General features: G+C 39.5%; 1 protein-coding gene across 2 annotated transcripts in view; it reads left to right on the top strand.

Moving 5' to 3' along the window:
• Positions 1 to 17,971, top strand: part of GADL1 (glutamate decarboxylase like 1) — a 166,640-nt gene that overhangs the window by 14,758 nt on the left and 133,911 nt on the right. Inside the window, exons 2-3 of one of the 2 annotated variants that reach the window (XM_080824251.1) lie at positions 13,234 to 13,417; positions 14,823 to 14,995. In XM_080824251.1, coding sequence (XP_080680377.1) covers positions 14,843 to 14,995 — 153 coding nt within the window. In that variant the 5' untranslated portion in view covers positions 13,234 to 13,417; positions 14,823 to 14,842. The remainder of the gene's footprint in view (positions 1 to 13,233; positions 13,418 to 14,822; positions 14,996 to 17,971) is intronic. The other variant, XM_080824250.1, reaches the window with a different exon arrangement.

Genomic DNA, 17,971 nt, shown 5'->3' with positions numbered 1-17,971 from the left:
GTTTTGGGGTCATTTGTTGTGCAACTGTAGCTAACTGATACATCCTTCCAATAAATCATTTTTATGTTTAACTTAACCAGAGTGAGTTTTAGTTGTTTGTATTTTCCCAGGGTTGCTGTGTGGGATAAATATACTATTATTTGTAAAGGACTTACAAAAAACCAGGCACAGAGTGAGTGCTGGATAAATGCTAGCTACTATTATATGAGTGTTATATGAGTACTATTATATCAATTCCAGATGCTTATGAAAGATGAAGTATGGACAGCTCTTAGAGGCTCTGGTAGACCTATAGAAGGGGGTACACCAAACAATCTGTGTGCCACTAAATCCCAGTTTTCTCAAATTCAAAATGAGGACATTTGCTGAATTATCTGTAAGTGATTGTCAAGCTCTAAGATCCCATGTCCTCACATAAAATTGGCCTCAGACAAACCTTGGCTTATATTCTAGATGGATCCAAACTCATGCCTCAGTGGGTCTCAGCTAGGGACGAACCCATGCCAGTGTCTTGATGATCTGTTACACACCGTTCCATGAGTACTTCATTTATTGACATCAGAGTAACAGTGAGACATGTGGGTATCCCCCAGAACAAACACGTTGACCATAGATCAGGGATACCATCTATAGTGCAGTTTATATGACTGTGTTGGCTCCCAGGTAGGTTCAAATTTTTAGAATATTTGCCCTGATTTTATATGGGGGTGAGGCTGATTCTGTGTAGTGTAAAGGATGAGAAGGAAGATACTGGTGGCAGCCTCAACTTCTTTCGTACTTCACTGAGCAGTTCATCTCCATCCCTAAATGTGCATACTCCACTCAGCAATGCATTTGCCCTGCAAATGACAGAGTCCTCCCTCCATAGAAGGCAGTTTAGGCCATCAATTTTTACTTTAAGATGCTTCTTGGAAAGGTCTGTCATTCTAAGCACCTTCTCAGTATATTCCTTATAATCTCATGTAAGAAACTTGATAAAAAAGTTTTGATAAGTAAGTTTTCCTGCATTTGAGGTTGGCTTCATATGAGTGTCACAACATGTGTGTTGAGATGATAAGGAGCTGAGAGTCACTGTCCTCTAGTCATCTAGAAAATGATCTGCCAAAGGCCTAGGCTAGGAGACAGAACACAGGGCACAGATGAGCTTTGTATTGGTGTTAATCAACAGATCATGCAAATGAGACACCCATTTATAGCATTTATTTAAATTTTCATTTAAATTGCTGGTTAAATGGAATACATTTAAAATTCTGAAGTCAACACTTGAGCAAATTGGTTTTAAAACTATATATTAAATTGTAGCACATTACAATTTAATGCATAGTTCCAAGATAATTGCTTATTGTTTTAGGAGTACAAAATATATGTCCAAATAGTTTAGTGTGGTTGGTGAAACACAAGAAGCAGTGTCTTCTCGTTTGCCTTTTTTGAAAAAGTAGCATGTGGTAATTATCAACATGGTGCCTGAACTCAGGGTATCTGGCTTTGAATTCTGCTTCTACCACTTATTGGCTGATTTGGGCAGTTTTCATAATCTCTCTGGCCTCAGTTACTCTATCTGTTAAATGGAGTTAATAAAGATATTTTCCTCACAAGGTTATTATGAGGCCTAAATGAAATAATTTGAATAGGTGCCTAGCTCAGTACCTGATCCATTGTAATTATCTTATGTTAACTACTGGTACTATTTTATAAGTAATTATGGCATCTGCTACTAGAAAAGATAAAATCACACAGGTGGCTCCATCTGTGGCTTGCATTGTATTTCTTTTAGGCAGTGTTGTACTAAACTCTTTTTGCTAAGACAGTACTCTACCCATTGACCTCAATCATCCAGACTTGTATTTAAGAAGAATATTTTTAAAAAGAGAAAATGAAACACCAAGCTTGTTTTCTGACAGTAACTGGATGATCTCCAAGTTTTAGAGAATAATAAAAAGATAGATGGGGAATTCTGAAGGTCCAGAGATATACCGAGTAAGGCGTGTCTAGTTGGTTTTAGCTTTCCTTACCTGGAAATGGCTACGGAAGCTAATTTATTCAGAGTATGAGTTATGGTTGTCTTGTTTCACAGAACGCAGAATGACTCTTGCTCACTTTTTGGGGGGAGTTTACTGAAAGGATTTTGGAAATCACAGAATTGGAAAAAGAGGTGAATAATTGGGGCTTCAAAAAGACAGAAACTGGGTGCCTGGGTGGCTCAGTGGGTTAAGCCATTGCCTTTGGCTCAGGTCATGATCTCAGAGTCCTGGGATCGAGTCCCACATTGGGCTCTCTGCTCAGCAGGGAGTCTGCTTCCCTCTCTCTCTCTCTCTCTCTGCCTGCCTCTCTGTCTACTTGTAATCTCTCTCTGTCAAATAAATAAATAAAATCTTAAAAAAAAAAAAAAAGACAGAAAGTAAGGCAACTCTGGGCATCTAAAATGCCTGCTACTTTATGTACCTGAGATACCCACAAAAGAGCACAACCTTAATTGGCAGTCATGCCAAGACCATGTCTGGTAGGAAGGGTGGTCCAAGTTGGGATACTGGTTAGCCCCAAAATGCCCTAAACAAACAATTAGACTAAAAATGGGTATTCTCCCTACTCAGTCTTATCTCAGAAAACATGATACATTGACACAGCAAGAAGTCAAATCTGATGTTTCATAAATATATGTAGACAAGAAGCAAGACAGAGAGTCAGAGAGGACAAGGAGCCAAGGTGGCACAGGGGAAAAATGACGGCACAAACTGTGTCTACAAGGGTGGCAGTGGCTAATGAAGGAGAGGGGACACACAGTGAGAACAGCTCCTGGGGAATATATTGCACCTTGGTGCTGTAGCTCCCACTGAGCCAAATGAAAGCATATCCTCCATAGCCAAGTTCTCTAGCCTGGAGCTGAAAAATGGGCCTGAAATTTACTATGTGGGTATGACAAATTCAGTTTTCTCATCGAGTCTGACTACATTCAAGTCCTTGCAAGGTAAAGTTGTACCCATCAGAAAAGTTCCTAAGTTTTAGAGTTGGGATGGTGGGTGGGTGGGGGTAGTTTCAAGAGCTCCTTATCAATATGACAAGCTAAGACATAGAATAGCAGCATATATAGCTTATCAAGTAATGTTTACTCAAACAATAGGAAGAAATGACCCTGGGAAACCTACTCTCCTGAAAATATCAGAAGTTTACCTAATTCCTGGCCTAATGTCCAGTGAAAGGAAAACCTTCTTGAAATTAAAATAAATATCAATACCCATTATCCAATATTCAATATCAACAAAGTGGATATAAAAGTCATAAACTTCAACATCATAAAAACCATAAATGACAAGCCCACAACTAATATCATCCTCAAAGATAGAAAGCCTTTCTTCCAAGATCAAGAACAGGACAAGGATGCTTACTCTTACTGCTTTTATTCAATGTAGTATTAGAGTTCATAGCCAGAGAAATTAAGCAAGAAAAAAAAATTGAAGACATCTGAATTGAAAAAGGAGAAGTCACTATTTACAGATGACATGATAATATAAATAAAAAACCCTAAATATTTCATCAAAAAGTTGTTAGAACTTATAAACGAATTTAGTAAAGTTGCAAGATAAAAAATCAATGCACAAAATATGCTGAATTTCTTTATAATAATAACAAACCATCAGAAAGAGAAAACAATTCCATTTACAACTTCATCAAAAAGGAATAAAATACATAGGGATAAATTTAACTGAGTGAGTAAAAGACATGTATATTGAAAACTATAAGACATTAAGAAAAAAATTGAAGAAGACACAAATAAATGCAAATATATTCCATGTTCATGGGTTGGAAGAATTAATATTGTTAAAATGTCCATACTACCCAAAACAATGTACAGATTCAATGCAATCACTATCAAAATTCCAATGGTGTATTTCTAAAGAAATAGAACAAATAATCATGAAATTTGCATGGGACCACACACACGCGCACACACACACACACACACACACGCAAGGCAACTTTGAGAAAGAACAAAGCTGGAAGCATCATACTCCATACTCAAGCAACATACTCCATGTAACTATATTACAAAGCTATCGTAATCAAAACAGTATACTATTGGCATTAAAACAGACACATAGGAGCGCTTGGTCACTCGGTTAAGCATCTGCCTTCAGCTAAGGTCATGATCCCAGAGTCCTCTGCTTGAGCCCCACATCCTGTTCTCTGCTCAGCAGAGAGCCTACTTCTCCCTTTCCCTCTTTCTGCCACTCTGCCTGCTTCTTCTCACTCTCTTTCTCTCTTTCAAATAAATAAATAAAATCTAAAACAACAACAACAACAACAATAGATGCATAGATCAATGGAACAGAACAGAGACCAGAAATAAACCCACACATATATAGTCAATTAATTTATGACAAAGGAACCAAGAATATACAATGTGGAAAGGGCAGTTGCTTTAATAAATGGCATTGGGAAAACTAAATAATCATATGCAAAAGAATGAAACTCAAGTACGATCTTATAGCATACACAGAAATTAACTCAAAATGGATTAAAAATTTGAACATAAGGCCTGAAACCATAAAATTCTTAGAAGAAAACAAAGGCCCTAAGCTCTTTAACATAAGTCTTCGAGATGATTTTTTTAAATCATCTGAAAACAAAAACTAAGAGCAACAAAAGTAAATATAAATAAAAGTTTGCACAGCAAAGGAAATCATTGGCAAAATGAAAGAGTAACCCGCTGAGCAGGAGAAAATATTTGCAAAATTGTATATCTGATAAGAAGCTAATATCTAAAATATATAAAGAACACATAACTCGATAGCAAAGAAGCAAACAATCAGATTAAACAATCTGATTAAAAAATGAACAGAAGATCTGAACAGACATTTATCCAAAGAAGACATACAGATGGCCAACAAGTACATGAAAGGAAGCGCAGCATCAGTAATCAACAGAGAAATGCAAACCAAAATCTCACTGAGATATCACTTCACTCTTGTTAGAATGGCTAGTATCAAAAAGACTAGAAATAACAAATGTTGGTGAGGATGTGGAGAAAAAGGAATGTTTGTGCACTGTTGGTGGGAATGCAAATTGGTGCTGCCACTTGGAAAACAGTATGGAGATACCTCAAAAAATTAACAATAGAACTATCACATGATCCAATTGTTCCACTTTGGGGTACTTATCTGAAGAAAATGAAACCGGTGGCTTGGAAAATATATGTGCATCCCTATGCTTATTGCAGCATTATTTATAGTAGCCAAGATATGTAAGCAGCCCAAATGCTTATTGATGGGTGAATGGATAAAAAATTGTGGTATTTGTATGTCATGCTTATATATGTGTATATATACACATATATATGTAGTGGAACATCATTCAGCCATACGAAAGAATGAAATCTTGCCATCTGAAGCAACGCGGTAGGACCTCAAGACCATTATGCTAAGTGAAATAAGTCAGACAGAGAAAGACAAATATTGTATGATTTCTCCTATACAGAATCTAAAACACACACACACACACACACACACACACACACACACACACACACAGGCTCATAGAAGCAGAGAACAGATTGGTGGTTGCCTGAGATGGGGAGTCAGTGTGGGAGAAATGGGTGAAGGGGGTCAAAAGACAAAAAGAAAACAAACAAAAAAGTGACAACACCAACCAAGGCCTGTTTGAGGAGCAGAACAGCCTGGGCTGATGCTTACAGTTGTGCAGGTTGTACACTGCACATTCTAAAGGGCACCATTTACAACTCTATCTAGAAAAAAATTAAATGATAGATATATAGATAGATGAGAGATAGGATTTGTGGTACATCATGCATTTATCGGCCATTGGCAGGCTCTGACAGATTTTTTTTTTTTATTGCTTTAGAGACTCCCTTGTGAGGAACTTGTCTTCTCAGAAAATGGATGGTGTTTAAGGTCTGAACTTTTTCATTAAAGGGGGTGCCTTGATGTCTCAGCAGTGTCTGAATCATTTGCCTAGCATCCCAGATGCTAACACACAGGATCTCATAAAACAAAATCCTGGGTGATGGGAAAATGTCACCTCCAAGAAGTGTTATATGTTCGCCAATGTTTGCAAGACAGGAGCTGATGCATGGATGCACAAATGATTTTTTCCTGTCTTATTCTGTCATCTTTTCATCCAAAGATGACTAGAACATAGAGTTGCTGGAGCATAGGAAACTACCTTATCTTTGGACAGCTGTAGTGTTCATGAGAAAGATATGGGGTTCTTGGCTTCAAGTTTGAAGCAACACTATTATAGGGGAGAGGTTAAAAAAAATATAAATCTATCATCCTGTCCACTATCTAGTTCATGTCCCCTCTCTCCCTGGCCTGGATTACTGCCATCATATCTCTGCCCCTCCAGTTCTTGATCTCCCATCTGACCTCTACACCTGTATCCCCTAAATTTTTCAAAAGCTCTCTTCCTATACTATTTGATGTTCACAATGTCTCCCTAATGCCCACCAAGTAACACCTAAATTTTTTATTTTCTATTCAAGTTACTGTAAGATCGTTCCTCATGCCACCTTCCCAACACTCACTTCTCCCATTTACATGTCCCTGCCCCTTGGACAAACAAATTATCAAGATTTCCTGGTCACCAACATACACATTAATTATTTTTTATTTTTTATTATTTATTTATTTATTTTTGCCTAGTTCATGTTGCTTTTTTATATGAATGTTTTGGCCATGATCTTCATTTCTACCCCATCATAGACAGTTCCTGCTAATCAGTCAAATACCTTAATTTTTTCATGCCCGCCCCGCCATACTCTTGCCCAATTTGCTGTTTTTCAGTGGTCCCCATAACAGGGTAGAGCTCCACCATTTACCTGGTGGCTCAGGTACCAAACCCAAGAGCCACCTCTTAGATTCTATTGTTTTCTTGACCCTCTACATCCAATTCACTAACAAGTACTATTGGCTTTAGCACCAAAATGTCCCCCACATTGTAGCACTTTACTACATTGCCACTGCTATCTTCCACATCAAAGCCACCATTATCCATTGCCTGGACTTCTCTCCAGCTTCCTCAGTAATCTCCCATTTCCACATGGGCCTCTGCATAGAACGAGAGTAATCATTTATAAATGTAAACCAGATCATGTTACTCCTCTGTTTAAAACCCTTAAAAGGTTTCCTATTGCTTTCAGAATAGAATCCCTTACCTGATCCGCCCCGTCAGTCTTTCCAAAGCTTGCTTTATTCCTTCCTTCCTCTTTTCCTTGCACTTAGGCTGCAGGATCTTTTTCTATTTCTTTCAGAGGCCAATTTGCAGATTATTTGCATTTTCTGACCCTTCCTACTAGGCTATTCTCTTTCTACATCTTTTTACATCTGACTCTTCCCTTTTCACATGTCGATACAAATGTCTCTTCCTCAGAAATATTTCCCAATGACCAGGTCGAATATAGCTCCTTCTCCATCTTCTATTCAGTTAATTTCCTTTAGACCATTTATTAGAGTCTACAATTATTTTAATTAGCTATCTCTTTGCCTTTTTATTGACTACATCTCCCGTTTACCCCAAGTAAATGTAAATTTACGTCTTCCTGTTCATCCTGAACATGACAGGCACTAAATAAGTATTTGCTGAATGGTCGAATGAAGGGCCTTCCTAACTACGTCAAGTCCAGGAGGACTTTCTGCCTCTCACATTCAGAAGCTCTTCTCTGGACTTTGATGTGTTTTGTCTGACGTCAAGCATCACACTTTATACCTTCTGGATGGGATTCCCAGTATTCATAAACATGTCTAATTTTCCTTGGTAGATTTTGAGATCTCCATTGGTGTGTCTGATTCATCTTTGGGTACCTACAATGCCTACCCCAATGTCTTGCACACAGTTTTCAATAAATGCTTCACATAGTATAAGCAGAAGATGTACCAACTCACTATGGATTTCAACTAAGGAGAATTTAACCCCCAAATGAGACTAAACAAATTATTTATATTTTCTTTACTCTTTTTCCCCTTTCTTCTTCTCTTCCTCCCTCCCTCCTTTTCCTCCCTCCCTCCTTTCCTTCCTTCCTTTCTTCCTTCTTCTTTGCCTAGGGGTACCCATCTTCAGTAGACTAAAACTGAAGCATAGTTTTGTCTTTTACTCTTATGACTTCGTATTTGTGGGTTGCACCATGGAAATTGTTCAGTCCGTAAGTAGGCTTTATGATTCTACAGAATCACAGAGATAATTTCAGAAACTACACAGCTCCATTTCTTACTGTTACCCAAATCTTCAGAGATTTTGTGCCCACTGCCTTATATCATTGTTATTTCTTAATCTTTATTCCTTTAGTCTTCTTCCTTGTAGGTTGCCCATAGTTACCCTCTCATTGATCTGTTGTTTCAAGACAACAAAATGGTTTAAAATGGTGTGAAGTTTGAAAGGGATGTGAAACAATTTGGTACCTGGCAATACCAGCCAGGTATTCAACTAAATGAGGCATCCACTTTTTTGAGGTTAGAAGAGACACGTGACATAGAAAACTCCAGAACAGAAGGGTGTCTCTTCAACTTCCTCTTTCAGCTGTGTTTTCCTTCACTCTGTCTCGCTACATATTCTCTTTCCAGATGTTTAGCAACATGAGAACAGAGACTCTGCATTGTTCATGTCTCTATCCCCAGGCACCAGGTTGGGTGCTTGGCACATAATAGTCCCTTATTAATTTATTAATTAATGCTATCCTCTTCTGCAGGCTTTGATTGTCATGCCTATCTTGGACTGACTGACTGGGGTTTCCAAGTCTTGACCCTCCCTCATTCCCTTGGTCCTCCCTGTCTTTTGCACAAGGTTTGAAGAGTTTCTTAGTTCCCACCTAGATGCCTGGATTCCTTTTTTGATCTGACATTCCTCCTTCTTATCCTTTGGAAGCAAGCATTATTTTCTATTGCTAATTTTCTCTTAACAATTAAAGAGTCTTGGATGGGACACCTGGCTCTAACTGACAGACTTTCTGACAAAGACCTAAGGTTATTAATTCTAAACTTTACCTGAGCTAACAGTATAATGTGGGTGCCAAGAAAGAGTTCATATAGACTCAGTTTCATTAATAGTTACTAGTTACTGTTCTCTTTACTGTGTTCCTGGCACTTGGCTCAGCAGCTTACATGCTTTGCCACATTTAACCCTTCCAATGACTCAATAAAATAGACATGGCTATTTTCCCCATTCATCAGATAAGAAGTCTGAATCACATGGAACTTAAATAACAAGGATGAAATCACAGAAGCACGATTAAAATTTGGGCAGGGATCTATCTGGCTTCAAAGCTTAAGCTTTGAGATCAATTAGGGTGCTAATGATGAATGGGCTCGTGGTAACCAGAGCATGGGAAATATGAATTCATTCTATTTAGAGCTGGGGATACCACACCTGGAGTTTTGTGCTCAGACTCATTTTATAAGATAGAAATAAACTGATCTAGATGGGCTAATCAGAAACCATTAAGAAACTGGAGCAGTTCTAACTAGGAAAAAAGAAGAGAGAGAGAGAGAGACAGAGAGATTGAGAGAGGGATTTAGATGAGAGTTGATAGAAGTTTTCCCATATTTGACCTAGAGTCCTGTGGAAGAGAAATTAGACTTCCACTGTCTACTTATTTGCTGCAAAGCCTGTGGAAATGACATAAATTCCTATTTGAAGTCACTGTAAGGAGAATTTTTGTGACCATTCCAGCTTTCAGTGGAGCACTATTTAAGTGAAGAAATTTAAGAATCATTATTATTCATTATTACAGATATTCAAAGAGAAGGTAAGTCTTCTGATTCAGACGTTTTCCCTCATTACTCAACTTCTCCTATGACCCTAAGCCTTAACCCCGAATGTCTGCGCTGTTTATGTTTCAAACATCTTATTAGTGTCCTTCTCATGGCACTTGGCACCTGCTGTCTTCTGGTGTGCTTATTCAGTCCTCCAAGGCTGTCCATTACTAAGGATAGGAATTGAGTCTACTTCATCGCGTGGTCATTATTACCTCCCTAATAGGGCTTCAGAAACTGTAGATGCCTGCAGAGTAGCATCTTATTGTTTCTTTAGAGAACTTCAATGTTATTTACCCTGGCTTCACTACCTGCTAGCTCCGTGACATTGGGCAAGCCATTTCCAGCCTCTGGGTCTCCGTTTCCTCAGCCATAACACTGAGTAACTAACTGGAGCTTTTGTGACAATCAAATGTGTTAAATCTGTAAAACTTTGAGGACAGATTCTGAAACAGAGCCTGTAGACATGTCTTGTGTTGCTGTAAATTTTGAGGTCTTAACTCCCCAGGGAGACTGAGACCCTTAAGGCCATGACCCACTTCATCTGTTTGGCCCCTAAACTGATGTGTGGCACATGGTAGGTGATTGCTATATGTTTGTTGAAATGAATGCCTAAGTAGGAAAGGGGGAGGGAAAGCCTTGACAACTGAAGATGTTAGAGTTTGAGAGGACCTTAGGGGGTCACCCAGAACAGTGAATCCTAAGTCCACCTGCATGTCAGTGTATTTCAGTACTGTTGGTGTAACTTAGAGCACATGCTAATTTCCACATTCTGGACCCTAGCCTGAATAAAATCTTTAGTACCAACTCAGAAATCTGAATCTTACTCGGCTTTCCCAAAGATTTTCTGGCAGCCAGCCCGGCACTTTCCTTCGATTATCTCCTATTTTATGGATAAGGAAATTGAGGCACAGAGAAGTTGTGTTATCCTAGGATCAAGGAGCTTGGGAGAAGTTAAGTGAGACTAGAACTCAGCTTACCTGACATCTTGGCCACTGGGTTGTGTAGGGGTCTTTAGATTCTGTGAAGGGGTTAGATAGGATGACTTCCCAGATACCTCTACCGTTAGCCAGGCGGTCCTCAGAGTTGTTGAGTGCCTACCCATGCCAGTTGCCAAACAGGTTTCTGGGATGTCCAGAAAAATAAGACAGGCATCCATTTCCTGGAGGACTTTAGAGTCTGGTGCAAGAAATAAGGCCTCTACATAGAAACCACAGTGCAAGATGGAAAGTGACAAGGAAAGAGGTCTAGACAACTGTCCACCCAGTGGGGGCTAAACTCCTTGACCACCATCTTATATCCTGAGCATCATGGCAGGAGGTTTTGCTCCCTTCACAGGGGCAGTTCCCTACACCATGGCCCCTCTTTTGACTCTTCTACAGGGAATAACTCACTGGTCCCTTGGTCTAGAGTTCATTACCCAGGTCATTTGGCCACTCTGAGGAGAACTCCCTTTCTACTGAGTTTCATTTAATGCTCTGTGCACTCATGTATTTAATAAGTAGTGCAGATTTCTTGTTACTGCCAACTAAAATGTATTGAGTTAGCTAATATTAATAATATTTACTAAGTGCCCACTATGTAGCAGACAGTGCTTTAAATCTTTGTCTTTGTTAACTCACTTAGTCCTATGCGAAAGGAAGAGGCCACTGCTCAGTGTCTGAAACAGTTTGAAGCTGATTTTATTGTTTGTTCAACAAGGAAATCCGTACATCGCTTTGAGCAAAGCAAAAGTTGAGCTTATACAGAGCTTTGGAAGGCACGGGATTGAGGAATTGGTGGAAATTCAGAAGTCCGAGAGTTTAGAGGTCGGCTGCCTTTCACACTTGGAAGTGTGGTTCCCAGGGTGAGGCTGGACGGGCTGACTTTCAGAAGTCAAGTGCCTACCAGAAAAGGAAGGAGAGAGCATAGAAAGACAGTGGCTGCAACAAAAGTATAGAGAGGAGAGGAAAGTGAGAGTCTTCATTTGCAGTTTCCTTTCAGAGTCCAGAGACCACAACTCGGCTTTGCCTGTTGACCCGGTTCCCAGGTTCTTCTGGTCCCTACTGCATCTTCTTTAGGCCATGAATTGTATGAACTGTACTCTACGTCTAGCCCATCCCTAGCTAAATGCGTCTCCTTGCTCAGTTAGGTCTGGTAACCTGCGATAGCATCTCAGAAAAGCGGGGACATCATCACTGGTTAGTTGAAGGACCAGGGAGGGCTTCTTTTATTTAGTGGCCAACACATTTGTATCAAACTCCTATAAGCTGTCGGTCACTTTCTGGGTGCTACAGAAACAAAAGTGAAACCCACAGACACAAGCTTACACTCTTAGAGAGCCAAACCTCTACCAAACCTGAGACAGATGCTCAGACAAGTAAATGGGAAGTGTATATGATCTGTCACATGGTGGTCACTGGTTTTGAGCCATATAAAGCAAAGTAAGAAGATGGGGTGAGAAGGGGTTACGGTTTGAAATACGGTTGTCAAGGAGGCCTCTTTGGAAAGCTCATGTTTAAGAAAGAGTGAAGAGCAGTGAAGAAGCCAAAGTGGATAAGACTTCATGAGCTTGGAGGACAGTAATAAGAGTTGAGGTTTGATGTCCAACAGATCATGTGGACAGGGATCATTTAGGGTCTTGAGCTCATTATGACTTTGAGTTTTTGTTTGGTGAGATAAAGAGCCATTGGATGGTTTAAGTCATCCTGTGAACAGACTTATCTCTTTGAAGGAACATAGGAGCTATGATGTTGAGCACAGTCCACACAGCATGCAGGACAAGGGTGGGAGGTGTTTGTGTGTGTGTGGTGGTAGGGGATTAGTTGGAAGGCTACTGCACTAACCCAAGCATTTGATGCTGGTTTGGACTAAGGCGGTAGGGGAGTGGGTCATGAAAAATAGATTCTGGATATATCCTTTATGGAAGATTCTTCCCATTGAAAAACTTCATTATTAACCCAGCGGTTAAGAAATCTAGTAGTTAGATTGGAAGTCCTGGGTATGCATCTCAGAAGGTCAGAGTTTGGCCTACTATACAGTCTCCAGAGGATCTTTTCCAACCCAGGAAAAGACAGGGGGAGAAAGAGGCACATTTTCACATCTGGCAATAGAAATAGAATGTATCTATCAAGAAGAGGCATCATCTGTATCCAATTCTTCATTGTTTTTTTATTGTATTTTTTCATAGATAATTGCATGAAATATGGGGGTTTCTTAAATTGATTGCTGTGGAGAGAAAGATGACTTAAATTTCAATTTCGCTTCTTTTCTGGTTGCAAGTGGGTGTTTGACATTTTTTAGTGTGAGTGAGAGAGAGAGAGATTGATTCTGAGAGAGCTAAAGAGTGGCTGTTAATCCCTGAACAATAAAACCTTGAAATTCTACTAATGAGGTTAAGAAACCTAACTTTTTCTGTGTGCCTAATAATAGCACAGCCTACTGACATAACCAGGGTTCCCTGAATAATTGCCCTCTTTTTCCGGTTTATTTTTAGGATTAAAATTTGGGGGAGGAAAGTGCCTCTAGGTGTACAGCCTTTCCATCTAAAAGCTCAATTCCAAGGCTTCACCATTTGGCCCTAAACCATGTTGAATGCATCCTTTCAAGTGAAAGATAAGTAAAAGTGAAGGACGGAACTAAAATTCATCATTGGAGCTCTGGATGGTTCAGCCTTCAGGGTGAGGATAAAGGATTGATCCTTTGCTGCAGACCCCGTCTTTCCCAAATTGGAGAATCAGCCTGTGCCGTATTTTATCTGCCTCCATGGATACCATTTGAGTTCACCAATAATAGAAATAAAAGGTTTATAAAGCCACAGAATTTTACCAAAATGTATTCCTCTGAGGAAAAGATAGACTTAGAGCATAATAAATGTTAATACTGCTAGAGCACTTGGTAAGCATAAAAATATTTGAAATACCTATGTACCATCAGCATATTTAAGGTAGATTTAAAAAATATAAGTAAGGAGCACCTGGGTGGCTTAGTTGGTTAAGTGTCTGCCTTAGGCTCAGGTCATGATCCCAGGGTCCTGGGATCGAGCCCCATGTTGGGCTCCCTTCTCAATGGAAAACCTGCTTCTCCCTCTCCCACTTCCCCTGCTTGTGTTCCCTCTTTGATTGTGTCTTTCTCTGTCAAATAAATAAATAAAATCTTTAAAAAAAAAAAGAAAGATAGTTTTTAAACCAGTTTCTGCAAATTTCCACAACCCAGTGAATATGTATATACCTTATAGGGAGGAGAGAGAGAGACACTGATTCAAGAAAGAATAAAATTGAATCCAAGCTTGTGGCAGATATTGGTGGAATATTTGGATTCAGTTGCCAGAATTATTTTTGGGGAAGGCTATTTTGGGTAGGCAGTAACCTTTCTTCTCAGATATAGATTTCCATGTTGACTTTTAACCTTTAGTTACTGAGTGGCAATTGCATACTCCTGAAGATGTTCTGTTCCATCCTTCTGCCTGTGCCTAGGCTGCAAGTTTGAGGGCATCAAATGTGGGTACACCAACTATCACTCAATTCACTTTCTTTTATTCTCCATTCATAAGAGAGTGGCTGAGTACATGGACGGAGGGGATCTCAGGGACAAAGCAGTGTCTTTGATATAAAGGGTCATTTAAACGTGGGCTTAAAATGTAAAATGAAGAGAGGTGATATGTTAATAACTTCTTCTTCTTTAGGAATGATGTATTCCTACAAAGAGAATATATGGCAATCCTTAGCAAATTCAAAAGAGCGTGTGTGCACAAAACAGACACGGGCTCGTGTCTACCACGATCTTTCTGTGCATGTGTTTGAAAGGTATTTGCAAGAGCGAGTAAAATGGGTTGAATTTACATTTCTTGAGCTCCTCCACACTTGCTGATGTCAAACAAGATTCTACAGGAATGGTAAATAGAACTTCCTTTCCTTAACTCTACAATGCCATTGGAAACCATAAACAACTGTCAGCTTCAATGCCTCCAATGTATTAAAAGAAGATAGGCCATTTGAAGCTGGGATAGTCGTCCTGCCTCCCCTTGTGTTTTGTTGTAATCTAATTAGGTTATGTCTCAAGTGTGATTTTTCTGTGTGCTTCCAGGAGATACGCATCCACAAGACATGATTCCAAGTAAGAAGAGCGCTGTTCTTGTGGATGGGGTTGTACTGAATGGCCCCACGACAGACGCAAGAGCAGGAGAAAAGTTTGTTGAAGAGGCCTGTAGGCTAATAATGGAAGAGGTGGTTTTGAAAGCTACAGATGTCAGTGAGAAGGTAAAAATAAAAGACAATCAATGAGAAACCCCCGGAATGGGAAAGATGGTTCTTTCCAAATCTGATGGTTAGATGTAAGGGAAGTGGGAAGCTCATGTTATGATGACCTCTGTACCTTTGTTTCAAGGGGATCCCAGTGACCAAAGTGGGTGCCCCTTGCCCCCCACCCAGTATCTCTTTTCCTGGAGGCACTGGCTGTTCACTTTGCCAGCCATCACTTGTTGGGAGATTGACTGCGACCCCAGGCCTTGAGGGCATGAAGCACAAGGATGGTGCCTTCTGCCCTATAACCATACAGGTTATAGATAACTGGAGGATCTTGATGTATATATTCTCTGAAACTTACTCTGCTCTCCATCTTCTTGGGAGCCTTCTTTTTGTTCTAGGAAAAAATAAGCTTCATGTCGAAAAGTAGATGAAAAGATTTTAAGTTTATCTGAGGGTCCTTCCAGGAGCTGGTCTGTGCTTAGCCTAGAAAACCTGGATTGTTAAGTCTGACTTCTGACTGGCACCAGGTGCTGGTTCTAAGACTCAAAGTCAGGCTCAAGTTCAGATTCAAACTGATACTGCAATTATTACTAGTGAATTCTACTCTTAAGAGTACTTACTATGTGCCAGGTGACATTGTCAGGATTACTCCATATGAATGTTTGTATTTACTTCTTACAAAAACACTAAGAAGCAGGGGCTATATGTTAACTCTATTTTAGGGATGAGGAAAGAAGTGAGGCACAAGGAGGTCAAGTACTTTGCCCAAGATCACACGTTAATATCAGAGTTAGCACTAAAATTCAGCAGTCTGGCTTTCAGTCTGGGCCTTTGACTTGTCCTCTCTATGTCTCTTACAATTGCTAAATTATCCTTTATTACATTGATTATCTTTCATATCGAAATTGAATTATCAAAAAATGGAGGTAGAGGAGGGATTTTTATTCCAATTCTGTTAGTCAAAAGTAAATGTCATTTAAAAAAAAAGATTTTGAATGTGAAGTGGTATTTATTCTGAATTTTGGATCACATGCATTTGGACAAATTATTAGGAAAATAGACCGAAATGTCCTGTGAACTTAGAAAACCTATATTCAAGGCAAGATGTCTGATGGTATTTCTTGATTATATATTTATAATTGCATATTTTCTGGTCTTATCTGTACTTGTGAAATATTTTGGACCTGCTTTACTTTGGAGCACACTGCTTTTCTGGTAAGCTTTTTTTTTTCTTTTTTAATTGGCCTTTATTCAGTCATTAAATATTAATTGAGTGTTAGCTACGGGTAAGCCATTATATTTGGCCCTGGAGGATATAAAGACAAATAAGATAAAGGCTCAGCTTTGAACAGAATTTACAGTCTAATTGGAAGGATAGGTTTTCATTGGAAAAGAGAACCGGGGTCCCAAAAAGAATGTGATAAATGTGTGTGATGGGGGCAGACTTCGGGGATTTCATAGAAGAGTGGGTCTTCTGAACTTTGTTGTGGGATGTGAAGGTCAAGCAAGATTTTGATGGGCAGGGAGAAGTTGATCCATGTGTGTTAAGGACAGTAGGAGGGTAAAGGATGGAAAGAGCACTGCAAAAGGGAACTTAGTGTCTAGAAAGAAGGGCTCATATAGGTGACTAATGGAAGGTAAGACAAGAAGGGGAAGCTTAAGATCTTAAGTCATCAATGAAGGATGCCCCATATTGATTGCAATACATTAGTCCTACAAGCTATCCACCTGAAGCTGGGTTGAAAACTATGCTGTAGTTGGGCGGAAGGAGGTGGAGACTTTATATCATTAACCTAGTCTAGCTTTGTCAGAGATCCAACAGGGCACCATTCAGATACATCCCTGCACTCTGAGATGATTACTTCTAGTGTCTTCTCTTGTAGACATTCTTTCTCAGACACTTTTTGAAAAATTGAGTTATAATTTACATCTAGTAAAATTTGCTCCCTCTTGGGTGTAGAGTTACATGAGTTCACTAAGTCTGTATTTTTTGCCTTTTCCAGAATGTGAGACAGGTGGAATCCAATCACAAGGGGTCCTCTGAGTCTTGCAATTTTCCCTCTGCTAAATGCATTTGAGATTTAATCATGTTGTGCAAATCGGAATACCTAATTTTACTGCATTGCCCTTTACTGCACTTTGTGAGTAGTATGTTTTCTACAGTTTGGAGGTTTGTGGCATCCCTGCATCCAGCAAGACTATTGGGGTCATTTTTCCAACAATATTTGCTCACTTTGCATCTCTTTGTCACCTTTCCATAATTCTGACAATATTTCAAACTTTTTCATTGTTGTTGTACTTGTTACATGTTATAGCATATTATAAAACATATTGTATATATTATAACATCATATCATAAAATATAATGATATTTTTATAGTTTGTTATAGTCAGGGATCTCTGATGTTACTCTTGTAATTGTTTTGAGGGACCACAAACCACACCCATATAGGACAGTGAGCTTACTGATAATGTTGTGTGTGTTCTGACAAGTCTACTCGTTGGCAGTTCCCGTCTCTTGCCCCCTCCTTGGGTGTCCCTATTCTGAGACGCAAGAAGATTGAAATAAGGCCAATGAATAACCCTGTAATGGCCTCTAAGTATTCATCTGAAAGGAAGAGTTGCATGTCTCTCAATTTAAATCAAAAGCTAGGAATAAAGCAGCTTAGTGAGGAAGGCACTTGGAAAGCCGAGACAGGCCAACAGCTAGGCCTTTTGCCCCAGACAGTTAGCCACATTGTGACTACAAAAGGAAAAGTTCTTGAAGGAAATGAAAAGCACTACTCCAGTGAACACATGAATGACAGGGAAGTACAACAACCTTACTGCTGATCTGGAGAAAGGTTTAGTGGTCTGGATAGAAGGTCAAACCAGCCACAACATTCCCTTCAAACGAAGCCTCATCCAGAGCAAGGCCCTCGCTCTCCTCCAGTCTAGGAAAGCTGAGAGAGGTGAGGAAGCCACAGAAGAGAAGGATGAAGCTAGCAG

The sequence above is a fragment of the Martes martes genome, assembly GCF_963455335.1.
Source record: "Martes martes genome assembly, chromosome: 1".
Taxonomy (NCBI): Eukaryota; Metazoa; Chordata; class Mammalia; order Carnivora; family Mustelidae; genus Martes; species Martes martes.
Note: the sequence above shows the minus strand (reverse complement) of the source record. Positions and strands in the feature narration are given on the sequence as shown.